Here is a 27,148-nt window from a genome sequence, read left to right as displayed (position 1 = left end):
GACATGATGCAGGTTACTACAACATACAGTATATATTCTTTGTATGCTCTACTTTTTAATGAAATAAAACCTTTTATTTTCCCGTTTTGGCTGCATGTTGGTGATTGTTCGTATTACCTTTTGTTTATCTTTCTGTTGTCTATATTCTCTAGTTTGTATATAAGTGTAGTATAAGTTGTTTTCAGTGGTTTTTAGTAGTAATCGGTAGGGATGTAACGATTAACCGCGAGTCGGTTGAAAATCGATTCAAATATGTGACGATTCAAATCGGTTGAGATGCTAAACAAATCGCGATTCATTTAGGTGTAGGAGTTTATATGAATGCATGTCTGAGGGGAACTTACTGTCTTTAGAAAAGTTTAGATGGTATTTTTTCTTTTCCTCTTGCCTCTGTATAATGCATATTAAAGTTCATAAGTGCAGCGCTGCTTTGTTTACAGCGGAAACCAGGAAACGGTTTAAGCGCCACCTGCTGGCAGAGAGTGAATCTGCGTCTCATTCAGCTTTGCTGTTTCTGTTTCATGCAGATATTTTTATGTAGTTTCACAAACCTGAAGTCAAACCATTCTGTTTTTGCTTCAAAGTTCGAAATTATACAATCTAATTTAGATTAAAAACTGCTCATGTTGGAAGAGATTTTTTTATTTGATTTTATTTGATTTGGGGCTTGTTTTAAAATTTCAATTTAATTTTGTTATTTACATTTACATTATATTTAATTTTTTTCATTTAGCAAACGCTTTTATCCAACGCGATTTACAAATGAGGACAATAGAAGCAATCAAAACCAACAAAAAAGCAATAATATGCAAGTGCTATATTAGTATATTATTATAGTTATATTTCAATTTCACAAAGAAATGTGCAGCATTTTGTCCAAGCAATAACAAAAGGACACATTTAATTTATAATTTGTCTTAAATCTCAGTTTGTAAGAAAAAGAACAAAAAAACCCCCAGAGAATCGAATCGAATCGAATCGTGAAATAAAAATCGTGAATCGAAGTGTGAGTTGAGTGAATCGTTACATCCCTAGTAATCGGTGAAATGGGTGATAAAGGGAGCCCATTTAGAAGGAGTGTCTGTAACCTTAACAGTCCAGTTTTTAGGTGTTTCAAAAACAAGTTTTTATGATTATGACAAAGCATGGCAAAGCAACCAATATCTCGCTTACTTGCTACCAAATGTCTCGTCAAGCAAAGCCACTTTCAAAATTGTATCATGCATGCAGCAAATTGATAGTCAAATCAAAAACAGTCAGTCTCTCAATGCAGAATCACTCAGATCTGGACTAGAGTTGCACTGCCACCTAGGGATGTGCTTTGGTGCTGCTGCTTTTACTTCACTATCCAACTAAGCAGGTCAAACGTTAAGATTTGTAGAGAAACACATTCAGTCAGGTAACTGCTAGTAGTGTACAATACAAAAAAACCTGAATATGGAATAGCAAACACACACCAACATTTAAACACATGCACAGACATATTATATAGAATGAGCTTAGCAAACACACACTGGAGTAAATGAGTGTAATGTGTAAATGTGGCTTAAAAATCTTTACACCTGCCAAGGGTGTCTGAGCCACATTATTATGATTCTTTCATTCATATTCAAGGATTTACTGTGGTTTTGACCTCCTTAAGGCTTGTCAGGTTTAAAGAAACACAAAACTCAAGACAAACACCTTTATTGTGCTTTTATAAAAAACCATGGCACTTGTACTTTGGCATATAGTATATGCTGTTTGAAAGTTTGGGATCAGTAAGATTTTTCAAGTCTCTTCTGCTCACCAAGGCTGCATTTATTTTTATTTACAAAATAAAAACAGTAATATTGTGAAATATTATTACAATTTAAACAGACATTTTTTATTTTAATATACTTTAAAATATATTTCTGTGATGCAACGCTGAATTTTCAGCATCATTACTCCAGTCTTAAGTGTCACATGATCCTTCAGAAATCATTCTAACATGCTGATTTATTATCAATGTTAGAAACATTTGTGCTGCTTAATTAAAGCAATAAGCCCCAAGAAGCCGTGGTTTACAGTGAATTTATAACAGCTAAGGGGCGTTGTTAGCTTTTATAAATTCACTGTAAACCACGGCTTCACGGGGCTTATTGCTTTTATAAAACGGTTATTTCATATACATAGTAAGGTTTCACAAAATAAAACAGAGCAAACAAAGTGTAATTATATTAATAAAAACAGTATTCTTCCACCAAACAATGTAGTTCCTCAGAAACAGTTGTGGTTCCAACAAAGTGGTTGCCGAGCAACACACAGAAGTAAACAAAGGTGTATGTTTGTAGAGTAATTTACAACAGCTTCGAAGGCGGCTCAGCCAATCAGAATCAAGGACCGGAACTATCTGTTTTATAAATTTATAAAAAAACAGCATTTATTCAAAATGGATTTTTTTTCCCTAGCAATATGAGTCTTTACTATGACTTTTTTGTATCGATTTAACACATCCTTGCTGAACAAAAGTATTCATTTCTTTCAACAAAAAAAAAAAAGAAAGAAAAAAAATGTACTGACCACAGACTTTTGAATTTGAATTGCATATTTTTTGGCTGAAAAATTAATTAAACAGACATAGATGAATTTCAGAATTTCTTAGTATTTGGTCCTAAAACTTTCTAGTTAATTCCAAATTTAAATAAAAAAGTAGATATTTAAAGGGGTCATATGATGTTGCTAAAAAGAACAAGTTACGCCTTCTTTCTTTGCGTGAACATTTGGGCGGTGTTATGCAAATTTTCCCACACAGTGATGTAGACATCTGAGGGCGTTTTAGAACGAGGCGTTTTAGGAGGGAGTGGACCAGTCTTAACTTTTATAAAGAATATCTCTTTGGGTTTGAGACTTTAGTCTTTGCAACTTTAGGGATCTTATCTATTCACGAACAGCTTGTAACACTCCAAAGAGAAAGGAAAACTTGAAATCGCATCATATGACCCCTTTAAGTTATCAATGTGGTCTCAGACTTTCAGATCCTACTGCATGTCACGAACACCGAATGATTAAGATGTTAATTTACCATGGTACTGTACTGTGTCCAAAATCGCTGTCTTAGCCACTCAAATACACAGTCACACACACTCGACCGCTCCAGCGGCCAGAAAGGCTTAACCGTGATTATTTTTACAGAACCAGTAACAAGTCCTTTATTTGAAAGGTGCGATGTTTGGACTTGCATAAGTGAAAAGGTCAGAGCGGAGGCGAGAGCTGAAACAGATTCAAAAACCCAGAGTGAAGTGATTGAACGCTGCAGTCTGAGACTCAAAAGAGCTGTGAGGAGATGAAGGTCAAACTGACGTCTCAAACCATTTCCAAAGATACTTCATCTTGCACAATATTTATGGAGTCTGGCCTTAAATGCCAAGACAGGAAGTGAGTTCTTGAGCGCTTAGGCGGCGGTCTGCGTTCCGGTCACAGAACTGCATGAACTTCTTGGCACAACGGCGAGGACGCAGAGTTCTGCGGAGCAGGAGACGTAACAGACGCGCTTCCCGCTCGCTCAGAAGCCCGTCAGCGTCTGTGTCCAGCAGCGTAAAGTACAGACGGAGAGTTTGAACAGACGAGAAAGAGGCCGGAGAGCTGAGGACATGAGGACGGGCCGCAGGTGTCCTGAGAGACAAGAACAGCATCATACACTTCACACAAAACCCAAGTCATAACAGAGGTTCTACATCAACATACGTTCTAGACCTGCCACAGAAATGAGAATGTAGAAATGTATTTAAAATCATTAGAAAGATTACAAAGTGCATGCATAAATTAATGAAACAATATTTTGTGATTTTTAAACTGATATTTTAGTATTATTTATATACTGTAATAGTATTTATTAACATTTTGAATTAGCTGTTTTAATTTTTTAGTACGTGATTTCATTTTTTTATATTTCTATTCAGCTTTATTTACATTTATTTCAGTTTTACTTTCAGTCATTTTAGTACTTCAATTTAAACATTTCATTTCAGTAAGTTGTCATGGCATCATTTCTAATTTTCATTTTAATTTTTAAGCCTTTGTTTTTCATCAAATATTTGTATTAGTTTTATTATTATTATTATTTCTAGTTAGCTTTATTTGTATATTTACTAGTTTTATTTAAACATTTACTACTGCCAATACATCCACAGCATGCTGCTGTGAGCATGTAAGAAATTCTGCTGCTGCACATATAACATGAATAACCCCCATAACATACATGATCACCCCGTAGCAGATCTATACAGGTGGAGCTGGGGAAGGTGGAGGGTTTTCTGAAGTGTGCTGCAACTGTTACCACAAGCATTAGCCACGTATTTGAATGTTGAGCAGCAAGCTCATTGGCTACCGATACAGGAGACAACCAATCAGCTGCGACATGTGACAATGATGTCATTATGTCATACTGAGTTAGATCTATTGGACTGCGCCATCTAGAGTTTCATGCCAGAACTCTGTATTAATACAAACATTGTATAAAATTCTAATTTGAAATGGTATATACAACTCTATAAAAGATCCTTTAAAGCAGCACTATGTAACTTTTGGCGCTCTAGCGGTTAAGATAAGACAAAAACGCGGTTTGGAAGATGAATTCATGATGTACTCGCTCATTATATACATTTTGCACATTTTGAACACAGAAAAAGTTACATAGTGCTGCTTTAAATGTACTTATGATAAAAATACACATTTTACAGACAAATTAGTGCTGCGATATTGACATTTTGGTGGTTTTTCGCAAATTGGTGTGTCAGAGAAAGGAGACATGCAACATGTGCAGTGTTAGGGTGCCTCCAGGACCAGGGTTGGGAACCACTGGTTTAGAGAATCCTGAATAAAGCCCACGGTTTATATTGTATCACTAGTTGATTGTGCTCTCAAACAGGACTTACCAGTGCAGTTGGGCTGCAGGTGTAAGACAGAGCTTCCGCTCATAGGAATCCCATCAGGAGAGGAGCACCAGCAGTAACCCGTCTGATTGTGACACTGCACCTACAGGTCAAAGGTCATAAGAGTTCAATGCATTTGTATTCATTGGAGCATTGAGTCATGGTTGATGGAAACTTGTTTTTTTACATCGAAAACAGATTTCAGGTCTGTATTTGCAGTCATCAAATAATGCCATCAAGTATTAATTAAGATATTAATTTGAATATTATATATGTATACTAAAGCAATAAGCCCCAAGAAGCCGTGGTTTACAGTGAATTTATAACAGCTAAGGGGCGTTGTTAGCTGTTAGAAATTCACTGTAAACCACGGCTTCACGGGGCTTATTGCTTTTATAAAACGGTTATTCCATATACATAGTAAGGTTTCACAAAATAAAACAGAGCAAATAAAGTGTAATGATATTAATAAAAACAGTATTCTTCCACCAAACAATGTAGTTCCTCAGAAACAGTGGTGGTTCCAACAAAGTGGTTGCCGAGCAACACACAGAAGTAAACAAAGGTGTATGTTTGTAGAGTAATTTACAACAGCTTCGAACGCGGCTCAACCAATCAGAATCAAGGACCGGAATTATCCGTTTTTTAAATTACGTATACATACTACTACTCAAAAGTCTTAGGTCAGTATTTTTTCTTTTGAATAAAACACAGTTTTTACATATTAATTTTTTTCCTTAAAAGAGGAACTGAAAGAGTAAAGCCTGAATGTATTAAATCATGAAAGAAAAATTAGTCAATTGATTAATTCTATATATATAATTAATTTGTAAAATTAATACTTTAATTAATGTATATATATATATATATATATATATATATGAATAATTTTAACAGATATATGAAAAAATTCTTACAAAAACAAAAAACAGCAAATTAAAGCAAGGATGCTATAAACTGATTTACAGTGATACTCACTGTAAAGACATTTATAATACCACAAAAGATTTCTATTTTAAATAAATGTGGTTATTTTGAACTTAAATTCATCAAAAAAATCCTAAAATATAAGTATGTTTTAAATCACATGTTCCTCGCCAGGTGTTGGACTTCAGCATCACATTACCTCTGCATAAGTTCCATCGGCTTTGCATTCTGGGATAAAGACAGCAGAGGAATCAGAACGAGCGCTGGCCCGCAGAGCTTGAGAGCGAGCCAGCTGACATTTAGACCTCAACGCATCTGCTGACAAACACAAACACTTCAGACTTTTAAAAAAAGCCTCCGTTGACAGCAAATGAGAAGTCTTTGTTCCCTGTGATGAACCTCACCTGTGCATGTTGACACTGCAGCCGTCCTCAGCTGTCTGTTGATGCACTGCGCACGCTGGAAAGAGCACAGAGATTTATACATTCGGCCGTTGCTGCCACACACAGCTTGATGGCGCCCTCTAGCACAGTCCAGCACACACGCCTGACGCCACTGCTTTTCCAACACCAGCAACTAGAATTAGAGAACAGGAGGGGGTCAGTTTCTTTACATCTGGCTGAATGTAAAAGGCTAGACTGTGTAAAAACTCTCAAAAAAAGAGAAACATGGTGTCTGGCTGAGGAACAGCAGGCTACTGTCGAGAAAAACGCTGGAGGTCCCATGATGGGAAGGTGATGCGAGATGGTTTAGACACACTAATGAAAGATTTATATTAATGCACTCTCTCAAAGGACAGATTATCCTATTGAAGGCAAGCAAAGAGAGTACATATTTATATATTAAATAGCCCCAAGATTAAATATTCAAAAATATTCTCCTGCAACTGAATTTGGCATCCTTGTGTACTTTAATTATAGATGAAAAACTACAATTTTGGTCAGATGGCAGTTTGCTCTCAGTATGAATGTGCCAATATTGTAATAAGAATATATCAGAGCATACATTTTCCAAGTTACAACAGTAAAAATCTTTCTATGCCAGATTCTAACAAGTATTAAAGTTCTATATCTTTTCTATTGTATATACACATGTTCTGATGTCCATCAGAGACGTAGTGTGGAAAAAACAGGCAAACAGTTTAGAATTATATTAGTGGAAGTTCCATTACCCATAAATATCCCAAACATATGTGGCAGTGTTTACTGAATCCTTGAAAAGAATAGAGCAGTGTGTCCTTTAATGAGGCCCGAGAGAGAGAGCTTGCAAAATGACTTGCACATGTTCAGAAGTTTGTGGAAACATCTCCATCTCTTATGAGTGTGTACATGCACATGTTCTACATGCAACACACAATCATTACTGAGAAACCATGAAAACCTTACGTTCTCAGAAAAATATCCACATTTTCCATAACATGCTGTAAAGGCATGCAAGTCCCTACATGACCCATCAGATTTAGAATTTAATCAGCGTTTCTTCTTATTTTTGTCATTAATCATGCACATTAATATCTATTATTTGCCCTATTTATATTTTTTCTGTGTATGTCTGGATGCACTGCATGTTTATAAGTTATACAGCTGTTGGAAAGACCAATTTTTAACAAATCTATACATACATACAAAAAGAGTTTAGGTCTCAACTGCAAGAATATAAAATAAATTCTAATATTTCAATAACAGAGTCAAGGTATTAAAGTAACTTTGGACTCTAGGTTATGCATTTCCTTAAACAGTTACTGATGCTGATTTGCCAAAATCATCAGGATGGAATCTTTCCACACCTTCACAGTCCAATTTCAATGTGCAACAGCAAATGAAACACTGGAAGTGACATGAACACGGCTGCGCTTAAACCTGCTCCTGCCAAGTGTGCAGCCAGTAACAAACAACATGGAAAGTCAAGGATGTCTCTGTTGGAGAACAAGGCAGCACTGTAGACATGAGGCATGTCTAACAATTTTAGAACTGTGAATGAAAATAAATACCCAGTCTGAGTGGCCTCAGGTGGTTGGTTTAGTAATGAATGAGAGATGTGGTGCCACTTTGCTGACAGGTGTGCATATTTTGAATTTAATGCCAATATTTGTTGTCTTTAACACATGGGCCTTTAAAAATAGGGTGATTATAAAGAAAAAAATTCTGTATTCCTGTGTCGCTTTTAGACAAAATCTCTCTTAGCCTGATCAGATTTACGTGGCTTGTGCATTTCCAGGTGGCCTTTTTTTCTTTTGCAGGTTAACAGGTGCATGTTTTGACATGGAAATGTATGACATGGAGCGATACTCAGAAATTCACAAAACCCTTTTTATTTCACTGGGTTACATGTTAAATATTCAATCTTTGTGTCTTTTTAGAGCTACTAATATATATATATATATATATATATATATATATAATGACAAGTCCCTCATTACATATGTAATTCCCTTTAGTTAATTTTCTGCAACAATTAGGAGAGCAGCAAATGTATACGTTTATCTATGGATCTGACATGTTCAGTAGATTTGTCCTAATCTTCTTGCATCTGTTATTACAAAATATTACACAACTATACATTTTACACATGCAAGATCAAATCATTTATTTTCGTGTCCAGTCGGGAGTTTACCTGATTTTCGTCCGTCATCTTTACTGAATCTGACAACAGAAAGATGAGTAGTAAGCGACAGGTGAACGTCAACGCCAACATGATTCCCGCCACAACAGACCACGCTCCGAGATCCGTCACGTTTTTCCCGCCTGCGTGTGAATTTAAACACAAGGCGCGCGTCCTCACCACTGTAACGGCCAGGATTCAGAGGTTGAAGACAGCAGAAAAAAAGCCCGCATTTACTCAGTTTGTCATAGCAGCCTAACCGTTCGTTTTCGACGAGGACAACCAACAGACTGGCGATAAAAACGACCCATCTCGACCAAAATAATATAACCTTAAAACATTAAAAACGATGTCTTCTGTAACATTTCACGAATGTTGTTTTGAGGAGCTCAACACAACCGACTGTGCTGACTTCACATTTTCACACAGGAACTCCTCCTCAGGATGGCTAGGGGGATGGTAAGTTAACTATTGGTTCTTGAGAGTCCTCACCTGTCTAAACTGTTTATTAGAGTGGCTGTTTATTATTTTTTTAAAGTTTTTATTTAAATATAATCGCACATAAAAATTTAATAGCACATGTAGTATCTGGCTAATTTGAGCTTTCTTAAAATAATTTCAATGTTTCAACAGCCCTCAAATTAAGCACCATCCACAACGTGTGAGGCATAATGCAGATTACCACAGGAGAAAAAAAAACAGTTCTTTTGAGGATTTTTTTTTTTTACACTAATAGGCCTACAGTAATACAATAAATCTGTCTGTCTCAGGATAAAAGAATCATTGCTAATCAATATTTTGTCACCAATGTTGTTGATAGGACTTACAGACAGAACGTCATTAATGCATTCATTTATAAACTTTGAATAAAGTTAAAAAAATAAAAAAAAGCTCCAGAGACAAAATCAAATAGGGACACAGACAAATAATTCAAAGTGGTAATATTTTATAAGGAAACTTTATGTGTGCATGTGAAATTCACTTATCTTCAGACAGAAAGCAATTTTTTGCAAATTTCCAGTACAGCAGATAACGTTTGATATTAAAGAGTACAAAAGAAAAAAATAAATCAGAATTCCAAATGCTTTTATTCAACTTTGCAGACGTAAGAGCAGGCTTTTGGTCCAAGTCTGTTCAAAACTTCTGAAGCCCATCTTCCCAACCCTATTCCCTCCCTCTACCCTTAATTTGTTCTCACTTAAATTCAACACTTCCGATTGCAAATCACCCCCGCCGTTCATTACAGAGCATGGTTGGTATTGGATACATGATTGCATAGATTTGTTAGACAGTAATTTAATTTTAATTAAGACATAATGGAATGTTTATTAAGACTTCAGCTCTCCCACTCCTTCCCCTCAACCTCCAGAGCTGTACATTGGGTACCTGCCCCTCCCTGTAGAAAGAGAAAAACGAGTGCACAACAAAAGAAAAGGCAAAATGAGCCAAAGAGAGAGCAACCTGCAACTACCAGGCACATTTGTACTTATTTCTGACTATATAAAATTCTCTTTTCCACTGATGATTCAGCAGCTGTGTAGTCATAGGCTCTAGTGGAGGGTCACTACAAGGCTATGCTGCTCACATCACCACTGAAGCTCTCACATGGACATTTAGTAATATCTGAGAAATGATTAGAGATGGATGGCAGATGGACATTAGTTTCAGTTAATAAATCCTTAAGGGACATGCCTACTTGAGTCAGGGAGTCAATAAGAGAACGCTGTATGGTTGATCGGGGAAGGAAAACAACAAATCGACTGGGTATTTTTGTAGCTTCATTCTTCAACCCCTTAAAAACAAACCTGTAGCTACCTAAGCCTGCCTACAGTACTCCGCAGGGGTGAAACTGCTCATTTTATAATCTTTGCTTATGACCTGAAGCCCAGTGTGACCGCCATGGGTAGTCCGACAGTTCTGTGTACTGGAAAATAAGTATGTACAGCGTAGAATCCCGCTAACTCAATTGCTGGAGAGGAAAGAAATAAAAAGGGGAGGAAAAAGCTGAGGTTAGATTTTCAAAGAGTTCCACCGATCCAGCAAAATGGGTTAAGAGGGCATGTCACAAATTCCCTATCAAAACACTCGAGTCATTCTGTCCATTTTCCTACGATATACACAGCCTTGCTATATGCCAAATAGCATATTCCAACCCCAAACCAAACCTCCCACCCCACCAACTCTAGGAAGAAAACAACAAAATTAAAACAACGAAAAACAGCATGTTAACTGGAAAAGATTGTGCCCTCCCCACCGGGGTAGAGGGTGCAGGTTAAGTGTCTAGGCATAGACTGAAGCCAAAGCTGATTCTTTAAGCTCTCTTTAGTTCCATCCCAGAACAACCTAGTAGATTTAATAATAATTAATATTTTTTCTAATTTAATGAGCCCAACGGCTCAACATCAGCTGGTGAGAAATCACTTGAAAGCTGGAAAAACACCATCGAGTCCTTTCATATGCCATTTTAAGAGGAAACGGAAGGTTAAAGAACCTGAGCTGTGGCTACAGTCCAAAGCCACACACCCACTTCCCTTGACACTAAATCTGCAATATTAAACTTTTCTCTTTCCTTCTATCCTACATCTTTTCTTAAGCTCTCCAAGACCGACACGTTTAACACGGAATCCAAAAGGCTATCCCTCAATGCGTGGCAAGCTTCATCAACAGTTATTTGCTCTTCCCACAATGCCATGGTACCCTCCTTCCCCCAAACATCTATCCCCCCTCCCCCTCAGGTGTGCTATGAAGTCCCATTTCCAACACTCTTAAATATCTTCCTCTTCCTCAGGAGCACTGATCTCTTTAAGGACTGGATGGTTGAGAGAAAGACAGATGCAGCTCCATCCAGCGCTCTCATCTATCTAGTCTGTGAGAAGATCAGCACCGATGCAGGAGAGAGAACTGCTCCGGAGTTCTGGAGTTGGCCCTTAGAGGTCGCTCTCCCCATACAGGGCGGTGGAGAAGGACATGTAGTCAAGAGCGCATGGAACCGCGTCAGGGCCCGTGTATGGTGCCATTCGGGCAATGCAGTACTCTGCCTGGTCAGGAGGAAGCTCACGCCTCAACTCCTCGGCTGTGATGTAGTTCTGAAAAGAAGAATAGGCAAGAGATGCGTTGAAGTCTCATAACACAAGACACTCTTGGAGGGACATCCAGACGTGCACATTCATACCTTGTCTCCGGCTAGGATCTTAAATGAGGCGATGACCTGGTCTGCAGTGTCTGTGTCGGTTGTTTCCCTTGACATGAAGTCGATGAAGGCCTGGAAGGTCACTGCTCCACTGTTGTTGGGGTCAACAATACCCATGATACGACCAAATTCGGCATCACCCTGAAGAACAGAGGTTAGAGGTTAACCCAGAAAAACCAGGAGGACAGTCATGAGAATCAACGTTAAACACCATATTTGACGCAAATGAAAACAAGGCTGTAAGAAATTGGTGTACAGTTGGGTCAATGCGTTGATTAAGACTTCAATGGTCACCTGAATGGTAAACTCACTGAACGCTAACTTTACATCTATCCCTCAGCCCGTTTTCATTTGAGCCGAATTAATACTGCATCTAAGGTGCTTGACTGTGGTCTGTTACGGGGTGGCCAACTTTGGTTCTGGACAGCCACAGTCCTCCAGAGTTTTGCTTCAACCTTGATAAAAACTCTTTCTGTAGCTTTCTAGTAACGCTTAGACCTTGATTAGCTTGTTCAGGTCTGTTTGATTAGGGGTAAAGCGAAACTCTGCAGGACTGTGGCTCTCCAGGACGAAAGTTGGCCACCCCTGGTCTATTAGAATCTATTCAGTAATAATTTTTTTTATTTACAGATCTTAACGTAAAATATAGATTAAAAAAAATATAAAAAGTAATCAACGATATCCGACAAAACAGATTATTTTTTTTAACAGCAAGCAAAAGCAGGAGTTCAGGAGAAACTGTTGCTGTAGATTGAGAAAGGAGGTAGCAGTACCAGGCTGTTCCCAGTGGAAATGAGCAGTGCGCGGAAATCGTCGCTGTCCATTATCCCCGTGCGCTTCTACAGTTCGCAAAGGGAAGGATGAGAAAAGAAACAGGAAGGATGCATGTAGAAAGCAGAGAATTTGGGGAGATGAAGAGGTTGTACGCAGACAGAAGAGTTTGATAGAGGAATCAGAATGAGTTTGTACAGAAGACAAGTAAGAGAAAGAGGGAAGTTATAACAAGGACAAGTAAAAAAAGAAAGAAAAAGGAAGCAGTGAGAAACATAAAACATGAAAGCAAAACCTTAGCTGACCTGCTGAGGGCACCATTTCAAGCAGCAGCACAACAGGTGAGTGAGGGAGTTAGTGAGTGATGGAATAAGTGGCGCGCACACACACACAGACACAGACACAGACACACGGCAGCCATCGTAACCCTTTCTTCTCCGGGCGTGCTCATACCTGCTTGTCGTTTTCTACGTCGTAACCCAGACTGATCAAACAAGCCTTGAACTCCTCAGCTTGTAAGACACCACTGTGGTCCTGTGGCAAGCCAATCACGCAAGAGGTCGCAGTGGATGAACCAATCAGAGCATGCGGATTAGGATTGATGATACCGATACACAATGACATAGCACATGTGGGATGGAGGCAATGGCATGAAAAAAAAAAGATGGAGACAAAACATTGTGGATGTCAGACACATGGGCTGTTGGCTAAACAAGTATAATGAAACACGCTTATGACAGTGAGTGACCTGATTTTTATGGATAGCAGACAGAACATTCAGATCATGATATTACAGAGCCATTATGAAAGCACTTTATAATTTTCTCTCCTTTACCGTAGCTAAACTTCTCCACTCTAACATAAAACCCCCTCATTACTTCACATCCACTAGACTATATTTACATATTGGCTACAGGTGGCACATTTCAGGTCAGAGGTGTTTGATGCACAGTATATTTCAGACGTTTTCCTTCCCATTAGTGCCAGAGTAAGTGGAGAAAATGGAGCAATGGAACAAATATTAAAACAAGCCCAACCAAAATTTTAAACCGAGGTCCATTTTTATCATGCATCAGTCACACTGAAATTAAACACAGCCATTCACCTTGACATAAGCAACACGGACTAAATTTTCCATATTCTTCTTTATATGGACACTTTAATCCTCTGCAATGTCATGTATTTTTAGTGGCCTGCTGCTCAAATCTCTTTGCTTTTAAACTGCTCAACACAGTTTAAAATCACAAGCCCTATATGCATATTAAAGGAACAGTTCACTCAAAAATTATCACCATCTTGTCTTTTCAAAACATATGACTATGACGTATGTTATTTGGAAAACAAGATGTTAGACTCAATTCTCATTCAAACTTGCACATATTCAATTTTGGAGCAAAAAGACATCAGGTTTGACATCAATGATGCAAAACGCCCAATGCTTTCATTAAAAATGACAGTTATCTATTCCTTTACTACACTAACCTTGTATGACTTTCATGGTCATACAAAAAATTTAAGGGGGTCTGAATACTTTCCGTACCCACTGTATTTCACCTAATTTAAGTAAAGTCCATTTCACACAGAGTTAAACATGGAAATGAGTTCCTGACCTTGTCGAAGTGATTGAAGGACGTGCGGTACTCGTGAAGCTGCTCCTGGCTGATGCCTTTAGCATCACGAGTCAGAATCTGGTTCTCGATCTCGTTAATGGTGCGGGCAATTGTAGTAAGGAGCTGCTCCCAACCAACACGAAGGTGCTGCAGAGAAGAAAAGGGCAATGGAAAAACCGTCAAAAAACAGATTTAGAATTTTGAATTGCTTAAACTTAATGTAGGAATTGTACACACTTGACCTAAACAGTACATCTAGAGTTCCTGAATAGTGCCAACATCGTAAATTAGTGTATGTGCATATGCATACCTCCATAGTATAAGCAGTGTATTTGTTGTCAAATATAAGTGCTTCCTGAATGAGCTGATGGTCTCCCTCCAGTTGGTCAATGTTGGGTTTGTATTCAATGATGCTCTGCTCATACTGACGGAGGTGGGTCAGCTGATCTTCCAGCGTTCCATTCATCTCAATTGATATCCGCCCGATCTCCTACAAACATCATGCCATGGAGACACAAATTCATCATTCATTACTTTTCTTCTTTGAGAAATGATAAGATCATCAAGCTACACAAATGGAGGCGACTATACCTCCATCTTATTTTGGATCCATGGTCCAATCATGTTGGCCTGGTTGGCAAACTGGCGTCTAAGATGGTCATTAGACTGCTGACGTGCGAGCTCTTCCTGAAGAGCCTGATCACGCTGTGGAACCAGTTGCTGCACCTGCACAATGACAGAGATAACATCAACAATTGCAATCACAACTGTAAAACTACCCCCACACACCTGAAGATAGCAATGTCTCATTCACAATACAGACAGATCTCACCTTCTCCCATTTCTTGTCAATGCTCTGAGGAGTGATGGTGGTGTAAGGATTGTTTCCAACCAGTTTGATGCCATTGTACTGTGCGATTTTCTGAACTTCAGCCTGGATGGCCTGGATAGCTTCCCGCTCTTTATTTGCCTCTGGAAGAGTTGATTTGAACTGGTCATGAGCCGTTATCAGTCCCTACAGAAAGAGAAAATGAAAGACATTAGGGAAATAATTCTTGCATCCAGAATTTTATTGTTCCCTTCACCTCGTTCTAAAATGGACTATCCAGAGGTACTAGCAACGAAACAAGGAACTCCATTTCAAAGGTGAAGCAAGATGGAAAGCTTATGAATACAAAACATTTTGCAGTACCTGGATCTCCTCGATGTTGTGTACAATGAACATGTCCTGAAGGGCCTCCATGGCTCCCTCCATCCAGTTGTTGAACGGTGCTGCTCTCTTGGCATACTCCAGGTACAGCTCATCAATAGACTCCAGCTGTTTCTCTGTTCTCTGTAGACCACATACACACACAGTCAGCATGACAAAATGTATAAATATGGCAGAAAGTGTTTCAGAGGAAGCATGCATACCTCGAGAGATTCTCTGCGACTCTGTGTGAGGGAACCCAGAGCATCCCATTGCTCACAGATCTTCTGACAGCGTGCATTAACGCTCGGGGAGTCGTAGTAGTCCAGCTCACTGTAATACAGACACAGAAGAGTTTGAACACTTTCCCAACTTCCATCTCTTACAGCCTAAATTTTGTATTTGATTAATTAGCCCTCTCTGTTGTTTTTGTTTTCTCACTTGAGCTCCTGTGCAATGGCAGCAATCTGCTCCACTCTGTCCTGGTGGGCAGCAAGGTCACTTTCGAATGCCTCATGCTTCTTCAGGAGAGCTTTGATCTCAGACAGAGATGCGGTCTCATAGTCCTTCTGTGTTAGCATGGCCTCCTTACCTACACACAAACAAACAAGATCGATTTAGATCTATATAGATTTTAGATCACATGGCTGATCCTTAAGACTTCTGCTTGGCTGACGAGGCTCTTGTCATCAAGGAGCAGCCTGTCATTGCATACTGAGAGCGATTGGTGAATCAATGTAAATAACTTTCAAAAGCATCAGTAAGTTCAGGTGTAGTTTCTGATCCATACCATCTGTCCAGCTTTCATGGATGGCTGCTTTCTGACGGAACTTTTCTGCAAGATGGTCAAGTCTCTCCAAACGACGGATCTCATTCAGTAGCCACTCTTCATAGCCTTTCTCGGCCCCTTCCAGTTTATGCCATGCACCATTAATGTCCTAGAGGGAAAGCAAGAACTTGTCAGCCAAATGCCTTGCCAATGGTTCAACAACAGAGGTTGAGAATGAACACGTTTCTGCACAAAACAGTCATTAATGTCATCACAGTGATAAAGCAAAAAAACTTATAATTTGAATTGTACATGTAATATACATGTTTCTTACCGACACCATGCGTCCCTCAGATGGCATAAAGGCTGGTCGGTTGCTCAGACGAAGTTTGGTCTGCAATGTGTTGAAGTTGATCTCTAGCTGACACTTCTCCTGAACTTTAGGTGGTTTGTGAACGCGACGGTAATCGCCGAAATCTTCCAATTTCTGCTGCATTTCTGTCATGGTTTTCTCTGGAGCACGGTTTTCCAACCATGGTATTGTCCTACGAATCCACTCCAACAGCTGTAAGAAAAAAGCATGCGATAAAGAAATGAATAGAGGATCAACAGAAAGCACATTCTCCTCTCTAACATACTGAGACATTAAAAGTAAAACACTCTGGGTAGTTGGTCTCGAAATAGATCTTCTTTTAAATATTACTATGTCTACTTAAATCACACAAACAACAAACATAATGACTTAAACTCACATCGCTGGCCAGTTTTTCATAGTCCTCCATCAGGTGCTCGTTCTCCTGATTGACCGCCAACACCTTACAAATACGATTAGCTGCTGTCTCAGCCTATCACAGAAGATGACAGTTACAATTGTATTACATCCCACATCTTTCCAATTATGAAATTCTATCCATACATAAAAAAAAAAAAAAACACTGAACAGCACACTGTTTACTACACAAATATATAGTGTATACCATATGTTTATACTACAGTATACTTCTATTAAGAAGTATGACAAATCTGTGTTTAAAACAGTAAATGTCAATATGCTGCTTTGGTTTGGTGGGTTTAGCAAAAAGTGCCTCAAAATTACATTCAAACACACGCAAACGATGTATTGAGCACACAATGAAACAAAACTCCAAGTGTTGTAAGTTAATGTGCTATACACACACAATAACATGCGTAAAAACTAGTCAAATGAAATAAAAATTAAGTTAAACATCAATATTACATACTTCACTTGTAAGCTATCTTTTATACTAATTTATGTTTCATGCAAACACCAAAATTGGTTAGTTTTGAAAATGTGTAGTCTAGCCGAAAATTCCACATGCCATTTGTAAAATCAAATCTGCATTCTCAATTTATATACCACCACTGGAGGATCTCTTCAGGTTTCTCTACAGCATTAACTAACACTGAAACACAGAAAGTGTTCAAAACGCTCGTGTAAAATGCTAAAGCACATTTAAACAACTATGATTATAAGTGTGTGGCTTCACTTCAAATGGAAAACACATATCTATCATATGCAGCAGCAAAACCTTACAGAAAATTACTGTCCAATGTAAAAGTGGGCTTAACATTAATAACAAACATAATACATATGCTTGTGTAGATAGATAACACAGAACATCTAAGAATCAAAACAGCATACTTAGTGTTTTAAATGTGAGCTATACTGTGAATTTCATTATGGTTTTCATATTTACATACAACACTGTCCTCAACTGTTACAAACTTTATCACTGAGTGCAAATATGAAACATCAAACAATGAAATTCACATTTGCAGCATTTAAAGACAGTTTTCATAGATCAGTACACCCATTAAGGACCTTAAATGACTGCAGAACCATTTTAGAAAATAAGTGCATATATAGAAAAAGGTGAGGGCAATGGTTTGGGTGTAGTGAAGCCCAAAGCTGTGATGAATCAAAACTAGTCAGTGGCCTTAACTCTCAAGTCACGTTCACACCTGGTTCAGTTGGATTGGTTTTTGGTGCAGGTTACAAATAGGATTACCAATTGGCTACAAATCTGACATTCCCATAATTACGACTAGATTCTTCTTTCCTCATTTAAGACTCAATATTTGACTCAAAGTATAAGAGTATTGGAATAAAACAATGGATCATGAAAGCAAGTCATCCATCTGGTGGTTTGTTTGAAATATCTAATCCATAACAAATCAGTGCCATATGGCAAGCCAACCGGGTGGGAAAACCCAGACACAATAAAAATGATTTTCATCTGACTTGGTTACATTTGTGTACATTATTGTGAGGAGAGCAAATACAAGAATTTTAAAATAGCTAACCTAATATTGCTGTATTAACATAATAGTGCAAAAATGTTGTGTACAAGCTATACAGTGCCATAGGGATCATTTACTGTTAGTCCTTTGCTGTTGCAGCAAAGTACAACGAACCAAGATGAGAAACCAGGCATGAAGGCACCTTAAGAGTTTCAAGGGCAGCAGTCAGGGGTCAAAGGTTTCTCACCTTCTGAGCACCAGAGAAGGCGTGATAGAAACAGGAGACGTAGGTCATAATAGCCTTCTCATCCGGCCGCAGAGTGCCCACGATATCTATAGCAAAGCCAGCCGAAAAAGAGAGAGAGAAAGAGACAGCAGTGAAGCAAAGCAACCCAAAGCCTGTGTGTCCCCAACCGAGAGAGGAGGGGATGGTTATGCATTTTATGGGCTCCCCATTCAAAGGGAAATGGGGTTTGGAGTCCACTGTTATAACCCTGGCAACCCGCAAAGTGAGAGAAAGAGCTAATTCACTGTTGAGAAAAGAGTCGTAGGCCAGGGGAAGACGGGTTAAAACACCAGCGTCCCTCTTTGGTTATTCCAGTACTGATGGGAAAAGCCATGCTGAAGAGGAGGTGATGAGGGGTCAAGGGTTAGGGGTCATGGGGTACCTTCTGGGCTCCAGAAAATGCATGGTAGAAACTGGACACATAGGTCATTATGGCTTTCTCATCTGGACGTGCTGTGTTCACAATGTCTGCAGGGAAACAAAAGTTATACACACACATGCACATACAGGGAGACAGACGGGACTCAAACACACACTCGTTAACACACACAACGACAAATGCCAAATCTCAATTCACTGGTGATGGCCAAGAACATACTTTTGAGTATGTAGTAAGGCAGTATGCCGGGTTTTAGGTACTACGTCACCGAATTGTGTCTTGATGCCACAGATCCATTCGCTCCGCACTGTTTGAATTTGTATGTGAGCATTAGTGTCTAGCTAAATTCATTACTACTAAAACTGTCCGTGCCTGAATATAGCTTTCCCTGCCTGCTATATAGTATGCTTAAGCAGTATGTCAAATGAATAATATTCATAAAATTAGCTCAAAAAGCAAGTACAGATACAGATTCAGACAATTCACTGGAGACAATGAACCATCCAAGCACTTTTCGCATTAGTGATGTGTTGTTCACGAACGAGCCGGCTCTAAGCCGATTCTTTATAGGGAACGAGAAGAGCCGACTTCCGTCGGGGAAGGCCGAATCTTCAGCCGGAGCCTTCTATTTTAGCCCAGTTTAGCAATTGTGAATGGTTTGTGTTGGTAAGCAATTTTTTATTCAGTGTTTTCATAAAAGCCTTATTTTTATGCATTTTTTCATTACAACAACAACAACAAAAAATACACATGCGGCTAATCACATGGTAGGATAGACTAGGATCATACCATTATGTGAAAGAAGGAAGGGGGACACACGCTCCGCAGATAGCGAGTGTAGTGGTAAAGGCCAGGTACACAGAGTGACAGTGAGAGACGGGGGAGCCGGATTTAAACGCAAGCGCGTTGGTTAAGGTAGGAAGACACTGCATTGTTGCAACATCAGTCCCCTCAGAGAGTCTTCTCAAAAACAGGACAATTAATCACAGAGAGGAGAAACTGCATCAGCACATCCAAGCTAAGGCATCTGATATTTCTGAATGCCAACCTGCACTAAAGACTAAAGTGTCTTAATGTTTAGACTTTTGCCTTTATTTATTTGATTTGTTTGCTGTGGTTCTGTGTTCAATTGTTCAATTAAAGTTTTATTAAAATGTTAAATAATAGTAACTGTAGTTTTTTGTAACGAAAAAATGCATAAAAATATGGCTTTTATAAAAACACTGAATAAAAAATTGCTTATACTGATACTAAATGAAAAACCATTTGGGAGCCGAGCCGGACTTTCCATCACTATTTCGCATACTATTTTTGACATACTAGGATTCGGGATGTGCCAATTCTGTCGTCACATAATATTTAGGTTGGATAGTATGGTAATTGGGACTCAATTCTCCTCTAATCAGAAACAGTATACCATCCAGGCACTTTTAGCATATTATGTGTGACTACTAAGATTTGGGACTCTTCAAATCTAATGTTACTTGGGATTCAATTATCCTCTCATCAGAAAAAGTACACCATCCAGGCACTTTTTGCATACTATTTTTCTTGCACTGTGATTTGGGGTGCACTAATTATGTCACATACTACTTCAGATGGATAGTATGCAAAATGAGATTATATTGAGAAATATACACTTTTACATACTATTTTGATGCACTATGATTTGAGTCACACTAATTGTTATGTCACATACTATTTAGGATGGATAGTATGCAAATTGGGATTCAGTTTTCCTCTCATCAGAAATAAAACAGCAATAGTATGCAAAAAGTGTCTGGATAGTATACTATGGTTTAGGACACTCCAATTCAAGTATCACATACAGTTTAGGTTCAATAGTATGCAGGACTCGGTCCTACTCTGATCAGCAAAAGCATACAATCCAGTCACTTTTAGCATATTATTCTTGATGTACTATGATTTGGGATGCACCAATTCTGATATCACAAACTCTAGAGGGCGAAGAGTATGCAAACTATGATTCAGGGTTACAAAACAATACACACACACGCACACAAATATAGCACTAAAAACACACTCCGACGCAGCAGGTCCTGGAGAAATCATGCTTGAGGGAGAAACAACATAATGCTCAGGGATGTTACCATGGTGACACACTGTTTGTAGAAGACATTAAGTGTGTGTCGGAGAGCAGGGACAACTCCTGGAAATACAGGGCATGTGCTGACATGCACAAAACACACTTTTTAATAGAGCGACTCATTCACTCTCTCTCCCACTCACACACACACAGAAACATCATCACACAGCCTAAAGCACACAACTAACTTCACACACAGAAACGAGAGAACAGTACATACCCTCTGCATCCAACATCTTGGGGATGTCGAGGTATCGCTCTGCCACTTCAAAAGCGTTGTTCAGATTAGTCACTGGGTCGTCCTGTTAACATAATGAAACAAACAATCATTTGAGCTTTTCTATAGCACTACATTATCTGAGAAAGCCTGCAAAACAGTGGAAACATCCACAGATTTCCACAAGAATCAAAATATACCCCATTCAAAGTTCGACAACGTCCATCACCCCCTGGCATGTTTGCTAATTAAATAATTTTACTGATTTCACTGTGCTACTTTGGATGGATAGTTTGCAAATTCTCCTCATCAAAAATAGTATACCAAATCATGACGTACTATAATTTGGGATGCACTAATTCTGTCACATACTATTTAGTATGGATAGTATGCAAATTGGTATTCTCCAGTAGCACAATCAAAAATAGTATGCAGAACGTGCCTGGAGGGTATACTAAGATGTGGGATGCTCAAATTGTAATGTAATGTGAAATATGACTTAGAATGGATAGCATGCAAATTGGGATTTCATTAGAAATAGTTTACATCCAGGCAGTTTTTGCATACTAATATTTGGTGACGCTGATACTTCTATCACAAAGTGAGACTTCCACTGATTTCAGCAAGAGTCAAAATGTCCGTTCATCATTCACAAAGTTCTACAACATCCGTCACCCCTTGCATTTTTATTAAACTATGCTTTTTTGACTATGCTTTTTGCTGCTAATTAGTCACAGCTCCATTTTTAATCATTTCCACAGAATTGCAAAAAAATTTCCCCCCAAATCAGTACAAAAACGTTTACAGATCGCATCTGGACTTAGTACTTTTCTCTCATGAGATGCTCACCTTTCTCAGCTTGTCATAATCGATGAGCTCTGGCCTGTGTCTGTGGATCAGAGCATTGAAGGCGAGACCATCCTTCCAGCTGTGGAGAAAGAGAAAAACAGTGTGAGAGAAAAAACAGGTACTTTTAGTTCTCTCCTTTAACCAGCAGGGGGTGCCACTCAAACCACAGCTTATAAACTTTCCCCTATTTCTGCATTCATGTCACCATGTTGGAAACTTGTTAAACTGTAACAAACGACAGTAAAGGAACTTTGCTGTGTAATTGAGATATTTCAGTTTTAAGTGCCATCTTTTAATCATCATCTTTAGCTATCATTGATCATTTGTTTATTCAAATACATTCTTAACACCGCTTTATGCATTTACAAGGCAGGAATAAACACTTCTGCTGCAGCAAAAGTTTGGCAGCAGAAAGAAAATATATGTCTATGCATTTTAAAAGTTGGATATATTAAAGCTTATCTATATGTATGTATGTGTGTGTGTGTGTGTATGTATATGTATCTACATATATATATATATATATACACACACAAATTGAAATATTGCCTTGACAACTAAATTAAATAAAACAAGTTTAAGCTGACATTAAAATTACTGAATCTAAAACTGAAATAAAAATGAAGCTAAATAGAAATATAAAAAAAACTAATAAAAATGACAAAAAAAGCACATTACAAAATTACTAAAACTTTACTAAAACACAAAATTAAAAAGAAAACTGAAAATATAAAAATAAGAGCAAATTCACAAAATTCTAAATTCTATAAATATTATAAATTACAGGTTTGAAAAAAAAAAATTCGTTATATTATTAATTTTTAGATATTTATTAGTTCGGACAGTTGACAGAAGAAGAATTAGGATCGGTGGATGGCGAAGCGGAGGATGATGGTCCAAATCATTCCCAGAGTCATCTTGGCGTTTCCATCCACGATTTCTACAAACGCAGATACACAAAACTGTTTAGACTTTGAAAGTAAAAAACTTGCTTTAAAAAACAAATAACAATAATAATTATTATTATAAACTACATATATAAACTGAACTATAAAGTATATATAATTTATTCATGCATCAGTGTTATTTTAGTATCATTGATATACTATTACAGTTTTTGTTAATGTTTTGAATTAGAATTTTTTTGTATATTTTCAGTTTTCATTTTAATTTAATACACAGCTTGTTTCAAGTTATTTTTAAATCAACAAAAAAGTTTCATATTTTATTTTAGGTAGTAACCTTTAAGCATTTTAATCCAGAAAATGAATGAGTTTTTGTTATCAAAAAAAAAAAAAAAACCCTAGCAAATACAAATCTTAGAATATATGCATTGCAAACTACAATAACTCAAACACTGACTCAATCTCTCAGAGTCAGACACTGCGTCAACATGAAGGAGGATCGAAAAGGTCACAATTTCCCAAACACACACGCACTCGAACATGCACAAGCCTTCAGATCTGCTGTGGGATCTTCATCTGGCAGGAAAATCTCTTTAAATACAGGAGTGAATATAAAGTCTGATGTGCGGAGTTTGTACCTTCTGCGCCGATGGACACCAGCTTGACTCCTTTGCTGGCGATGAAGTCCAGCGCTTTGTTGACGTTGTTGATCTTGTGAACTCTCATCTTGCCTCTTTCAGGTTTAGGTAACCTCTCCCCTGCACAAAAACACTAGGAGTTCTCTAACACGCTTTCCATCGGATCAGCACAAACACAAGCCCTCGGCTAAACATTAGCTCAGCGCCTCTGCAGCGTTTCGCACAGCTCTGGAAAGCTGCAAAAGAACTAGAGGCTTCTGGGTGAATGAAGGAAGTTTGCAGCTCACTGACCTGAGATGACCTCTAGGAGCAGCATGAGTTTGAGTCCATCTCTGAAATCCTCCTCGATGTTGTCGATCTGCGTTCCTGCCTTCCGCAGGTGAGAGTTGCACCAGGCCGTGAAAGTCTAGAACAAACAGGAAATGATGTAAAAAAAAGTGGAAGCAAGGTCAGGGACACAGGAAACAGGCTGCGTTCTGCAGTGTGCAGGAATGCTCAAGATGTTTGCTATAAATATAAATAAAAATAAAAGCAAATTTCAAATATTATAATAGAATACAAATAATAACAAAATAAAACTGCTCTACACTTACTCCCTTTATAACTTCCTATTACAAAAAACATTACAAATTTAAGAAAAAAAAGCACAAGCGGTTGACTCATTAGTTATCCTCACTAAGTGACTAGTCTGGATTACCAGAGTGATCACAGCAGCTCAACATGAAGCAGCAAGAACAGACAGAGACAGGCATCAGATCACACTGGGAAAGGGGTTTCTAGGCCTGCGGCCTGAAACACAAAGACGCCATTGAGTTTAGTGGATAATGAGCCCCTTCAGCACCCCCTACCCTCGTACGACAGGCACCTATCCGGGACAGGCCCGCCACAAAAACAATTCAGCCTTCACACACATACACACAAACCAGTCAGGACCTGAGCCGGACGGCCACATCCACGCGGTCAACAAACGCCAGAAATACCTCTGCTCACACAGGGCTCAGTGTGTGTGTGTGTGTGTGTGTGTGTGTGTGTGTGCGCAGGGAAAGCCCTGCGGGACGTCTGAGATTAGTTGGGTGTGGGTGACATCATTCCATCCAAGTCAGAAGAATTACAGAGGAAGAGCTGCTACGCCACACATGCATGCATTTATGTGCCACTTTTGGCCAGAGTTATATTGAAACACACAACACTGATGCAAGCACTTCACAAACACATGGTTACATCAAGCTTGCCTTGCATACTGGCCAATTTGAATAAAAAAATAATAATAATCATCTAAATCTAAATAAAAAAAATAAAAAATAAATCTACATATAATAATATAAAAAAAATCAATATTCATTTTAATTAAATGATAATTTGAAATGTTACCTTGAAAATGAACTGAAAAAAACAACAACTAAGAAATAGAAATATTAAAAAATAATAATTGATAAAATGAAAACTGAAAATTTAGAAAGCAAATGTAAAATATTAATATAGAATTTAAATATGGAAAAATGCTCTACATTTATTCACTTATAACTCTATATTAAAAATATATAAAAATAACAATAAAAATAATATACAATAAATACATTGTGAATACGGAAACATTTGATTTTGTGTAGAATGAGAGACCCAATGTTGGTTTCACTGAGACCAGTGGTGGCATCGTGGAGTTTCAGAGATGTAAGAGACAAAACTCTCTCGACTGCAGTGAAGTGCCACTCCCTGCTCAAGAACGCACGCGAGATGAAGTTCATCGTCCCACACGAACACACACTCCTGTAGCGGCGGGATTGATAGGTGAGGGTGTGGTGCTCACAGGAACGAGCTCAACACACACAATCAGCACGAGTGACACTCTCTCTATCCAGCCTGCTTTCAACAGCTTTATGGATTTGACACTGAATTGACAGTTAATATGTTCACTAATAACATGTACATCTTCAAAGAATTATAAATAGGCATAAAAACTATATATCTGGAGAAAGTGTGAATGTTAGTTGCTCGGGTAAAACACACCAGCATGAGTGTGTTTTAAGTGTTTTTTTAGGACGGGAGATTACAAACCAGTGTCCAGGGAAAGTTTAGATGAAAACAGTATTAAAAAAAAATAAAAAATAGAACTAAATGATTTAAATAATACGGTGTAAAAACGTAAAAATAAATAACAACTAAGATTAAATAAAGTGAATTAAATAAATAAAGATCAATTCAAACTGTGTAAATGTAAAAAAATAACAAGATTAATAAATATTAATGTTTTATATTTAATATAAATATGTATAAATAATACAGTGTAAAATGTAAAAGTGAGTCAACATGAAACATTAGCATATTGCCCGCCCACTTGTTGGTCTTTTCCTGTTGGTCTGAATGAAAATGCAGTTTAATTCTTTGCCACTAGGTGGCGCTTTTGTAGCGGTATAAATAGCGGTTTCCCCGGTAACGTTGTACACAAAGCACTCACAAGCTGCTTTATCAGGCATCACAGGCGTGATGAAATGGAAATCAGACCAATCACTGCAGATTAGCCTCATGCAAAGGAGGGGTTTGGAAAAATGAATCGTTGAGAGAATCGTTTGGGAGTCGTTGAGCAAGTAATGTAAAAATAAATGCATATTATAAGACAATGACAGTGTTTTTTGACCTTGCATGCATGTCAACCTGTTGTTGGGGACTCCCAAAACCAAAATATGATCCTTTCATTATCCATAATAGGGGCACTTTAAATTATTTAAATAGTGTAAAAATGCAAAAATACATATATTTAAAATACATAAAAATATATTTAAACTAATAAATTAAATATTTTAAAAATATAAAAATAAAAATACATGATTTAAATAATAGTGTAAAAATAAATAAATATAAATAATAAAAATAAAAATAAATGATTAAAATAAATAATACACCTAATAAACTATAATAATAAGCTTCACATTCACTCGAACAAACTTCTCAATCTGAGCTCTCGACCCGGAGCGACAGCAGCAGAGGAGGAAAAGAGGAGCACAGGAAGAGAACGAGGGACATCCAAGCAGGAGTCGTCCTGGTGGATGCCATGTTTATTTGTTGATTTATTTATAGCACTTCCTGTCTTTGTGAGACTCGGGTTTCTCAGTCAGCCTGCAGGAACGTTAACCCTCGCAGCGGCCCGGGACAGTTCGATCTCAAACCACAAACGCCAACAACCAGATCTGCAAACCTGGCACGCTCTGAGAACGACAGATTAGTCATTAGACACCTGCAGAAATGACACGGATCAGATCAGATACTGTCACACCTGTGAACACACAAATCCACACTGGATCCCATTTTTCCGCATATGTTCTTCACCACTTCCAAATGTGGTTTTAAATCAGATACATATCCCATATTCTGACATCAGATCCACGTCTAAACACACATATATCCGAATCCCACTGGAACTCCAAACCACCACAAGGCAACAGAGACATATTTACCTGCAAAGGTAACTATTATTAGATGTTTTATTATAAAGCAGAGAAAGTCTCATCAAACTCTCGCACACTGTCTGTAAATTTACTATTAGTAAATATATATA

At 38.0% G+C, this 27,148-nt stretch overlaps 1 protein-coding gene and 1 pseudogene across 1 annotated transcript; both read right to left on the bottom strand.

Annotated features, from left to right (window-relative positions):
- Nucleotides 1–3,380: 3,380 nt before the first annotated feature.
- Nucleotides 3,381–8,928, bottom strand: LOC107670060 (SPARC-related modular calcium-binding protein 2-like). Its single transcript, XM_016462538.1, has 6 exons — nucleotides 8,436–8,928; nucleotides 6,227–6,398; nucleotides 6,022–6,137; nucleotides 4,899–4,998; nucleotides 4,779–4,836; nucleotides 3,381–3,636 (listed from the first exon to the last, which is right to left on the bottom strand). The coding sequence occupies exons 1-6, from the start codon at nucleotides 8,514–8,516 to the stop codon at nucleotides 3,381–3,383; spliced, it is 783 nt and encodes a 260-aa protein (XP_016318024.1). The 5' UTR covers nucleotides 8,517–8,928.
- A 421-nt stretch (nucleotides 8,929–9,349) lies between these two features.
- Nucleotides 9,350–27,148, bottom strand: part of LOC107670105 (alpha-actinin-4-like) — a 49,509-nt pseudogene continuing 31,710 nt past the window's right edge.

The sequence above is a fragment of the Sinocyclocheilus anshuiensis genome, unplaced genomic scaffold, assembly GCF_001515605.1.
Source record: "Sinocyclocheilus anshuiensis isolate Anshui unplaced genomic scaffold, SAMN03320099.WGS_v1.1 scaffold48, whole genome shotgun sequence".
NCBI classification, from domain to species: domain Eukaryota; kingdom Metazoa; phylum Chordata; class Actinopteri; order Cypriniformes; family Cyprinidae; genus Sinocyclocheilus; species Sinocyclocheilus anshuiensis.
This window is presented reverse-complemented; position numbering and strand designations above follow the sequence as displayed.

Coding starts and splice junctions, on each gene's coding strand:
- LOC107670060 (XM_016462538.1), bottom strand. CDS start 8,516: ATGTTGGCGTTGACGTTCACCTGTCGCTTACTACTCATCTTTCTGTTG. Junction 4,837..4,898: donor CCTGCAGCCCAACTGCACTG/GTAAGTCCTGTT, acceptor GGCTTTATTCAG/GATTCTCTAAACCAGTGGTT. Junction 3,637..4,778: donor GGCACCCTAACACTGCACAT/GTTGCATGTCTC, acceptor CTTGTCTCTCAG/GACACCTGCGGCCCGTCCTC.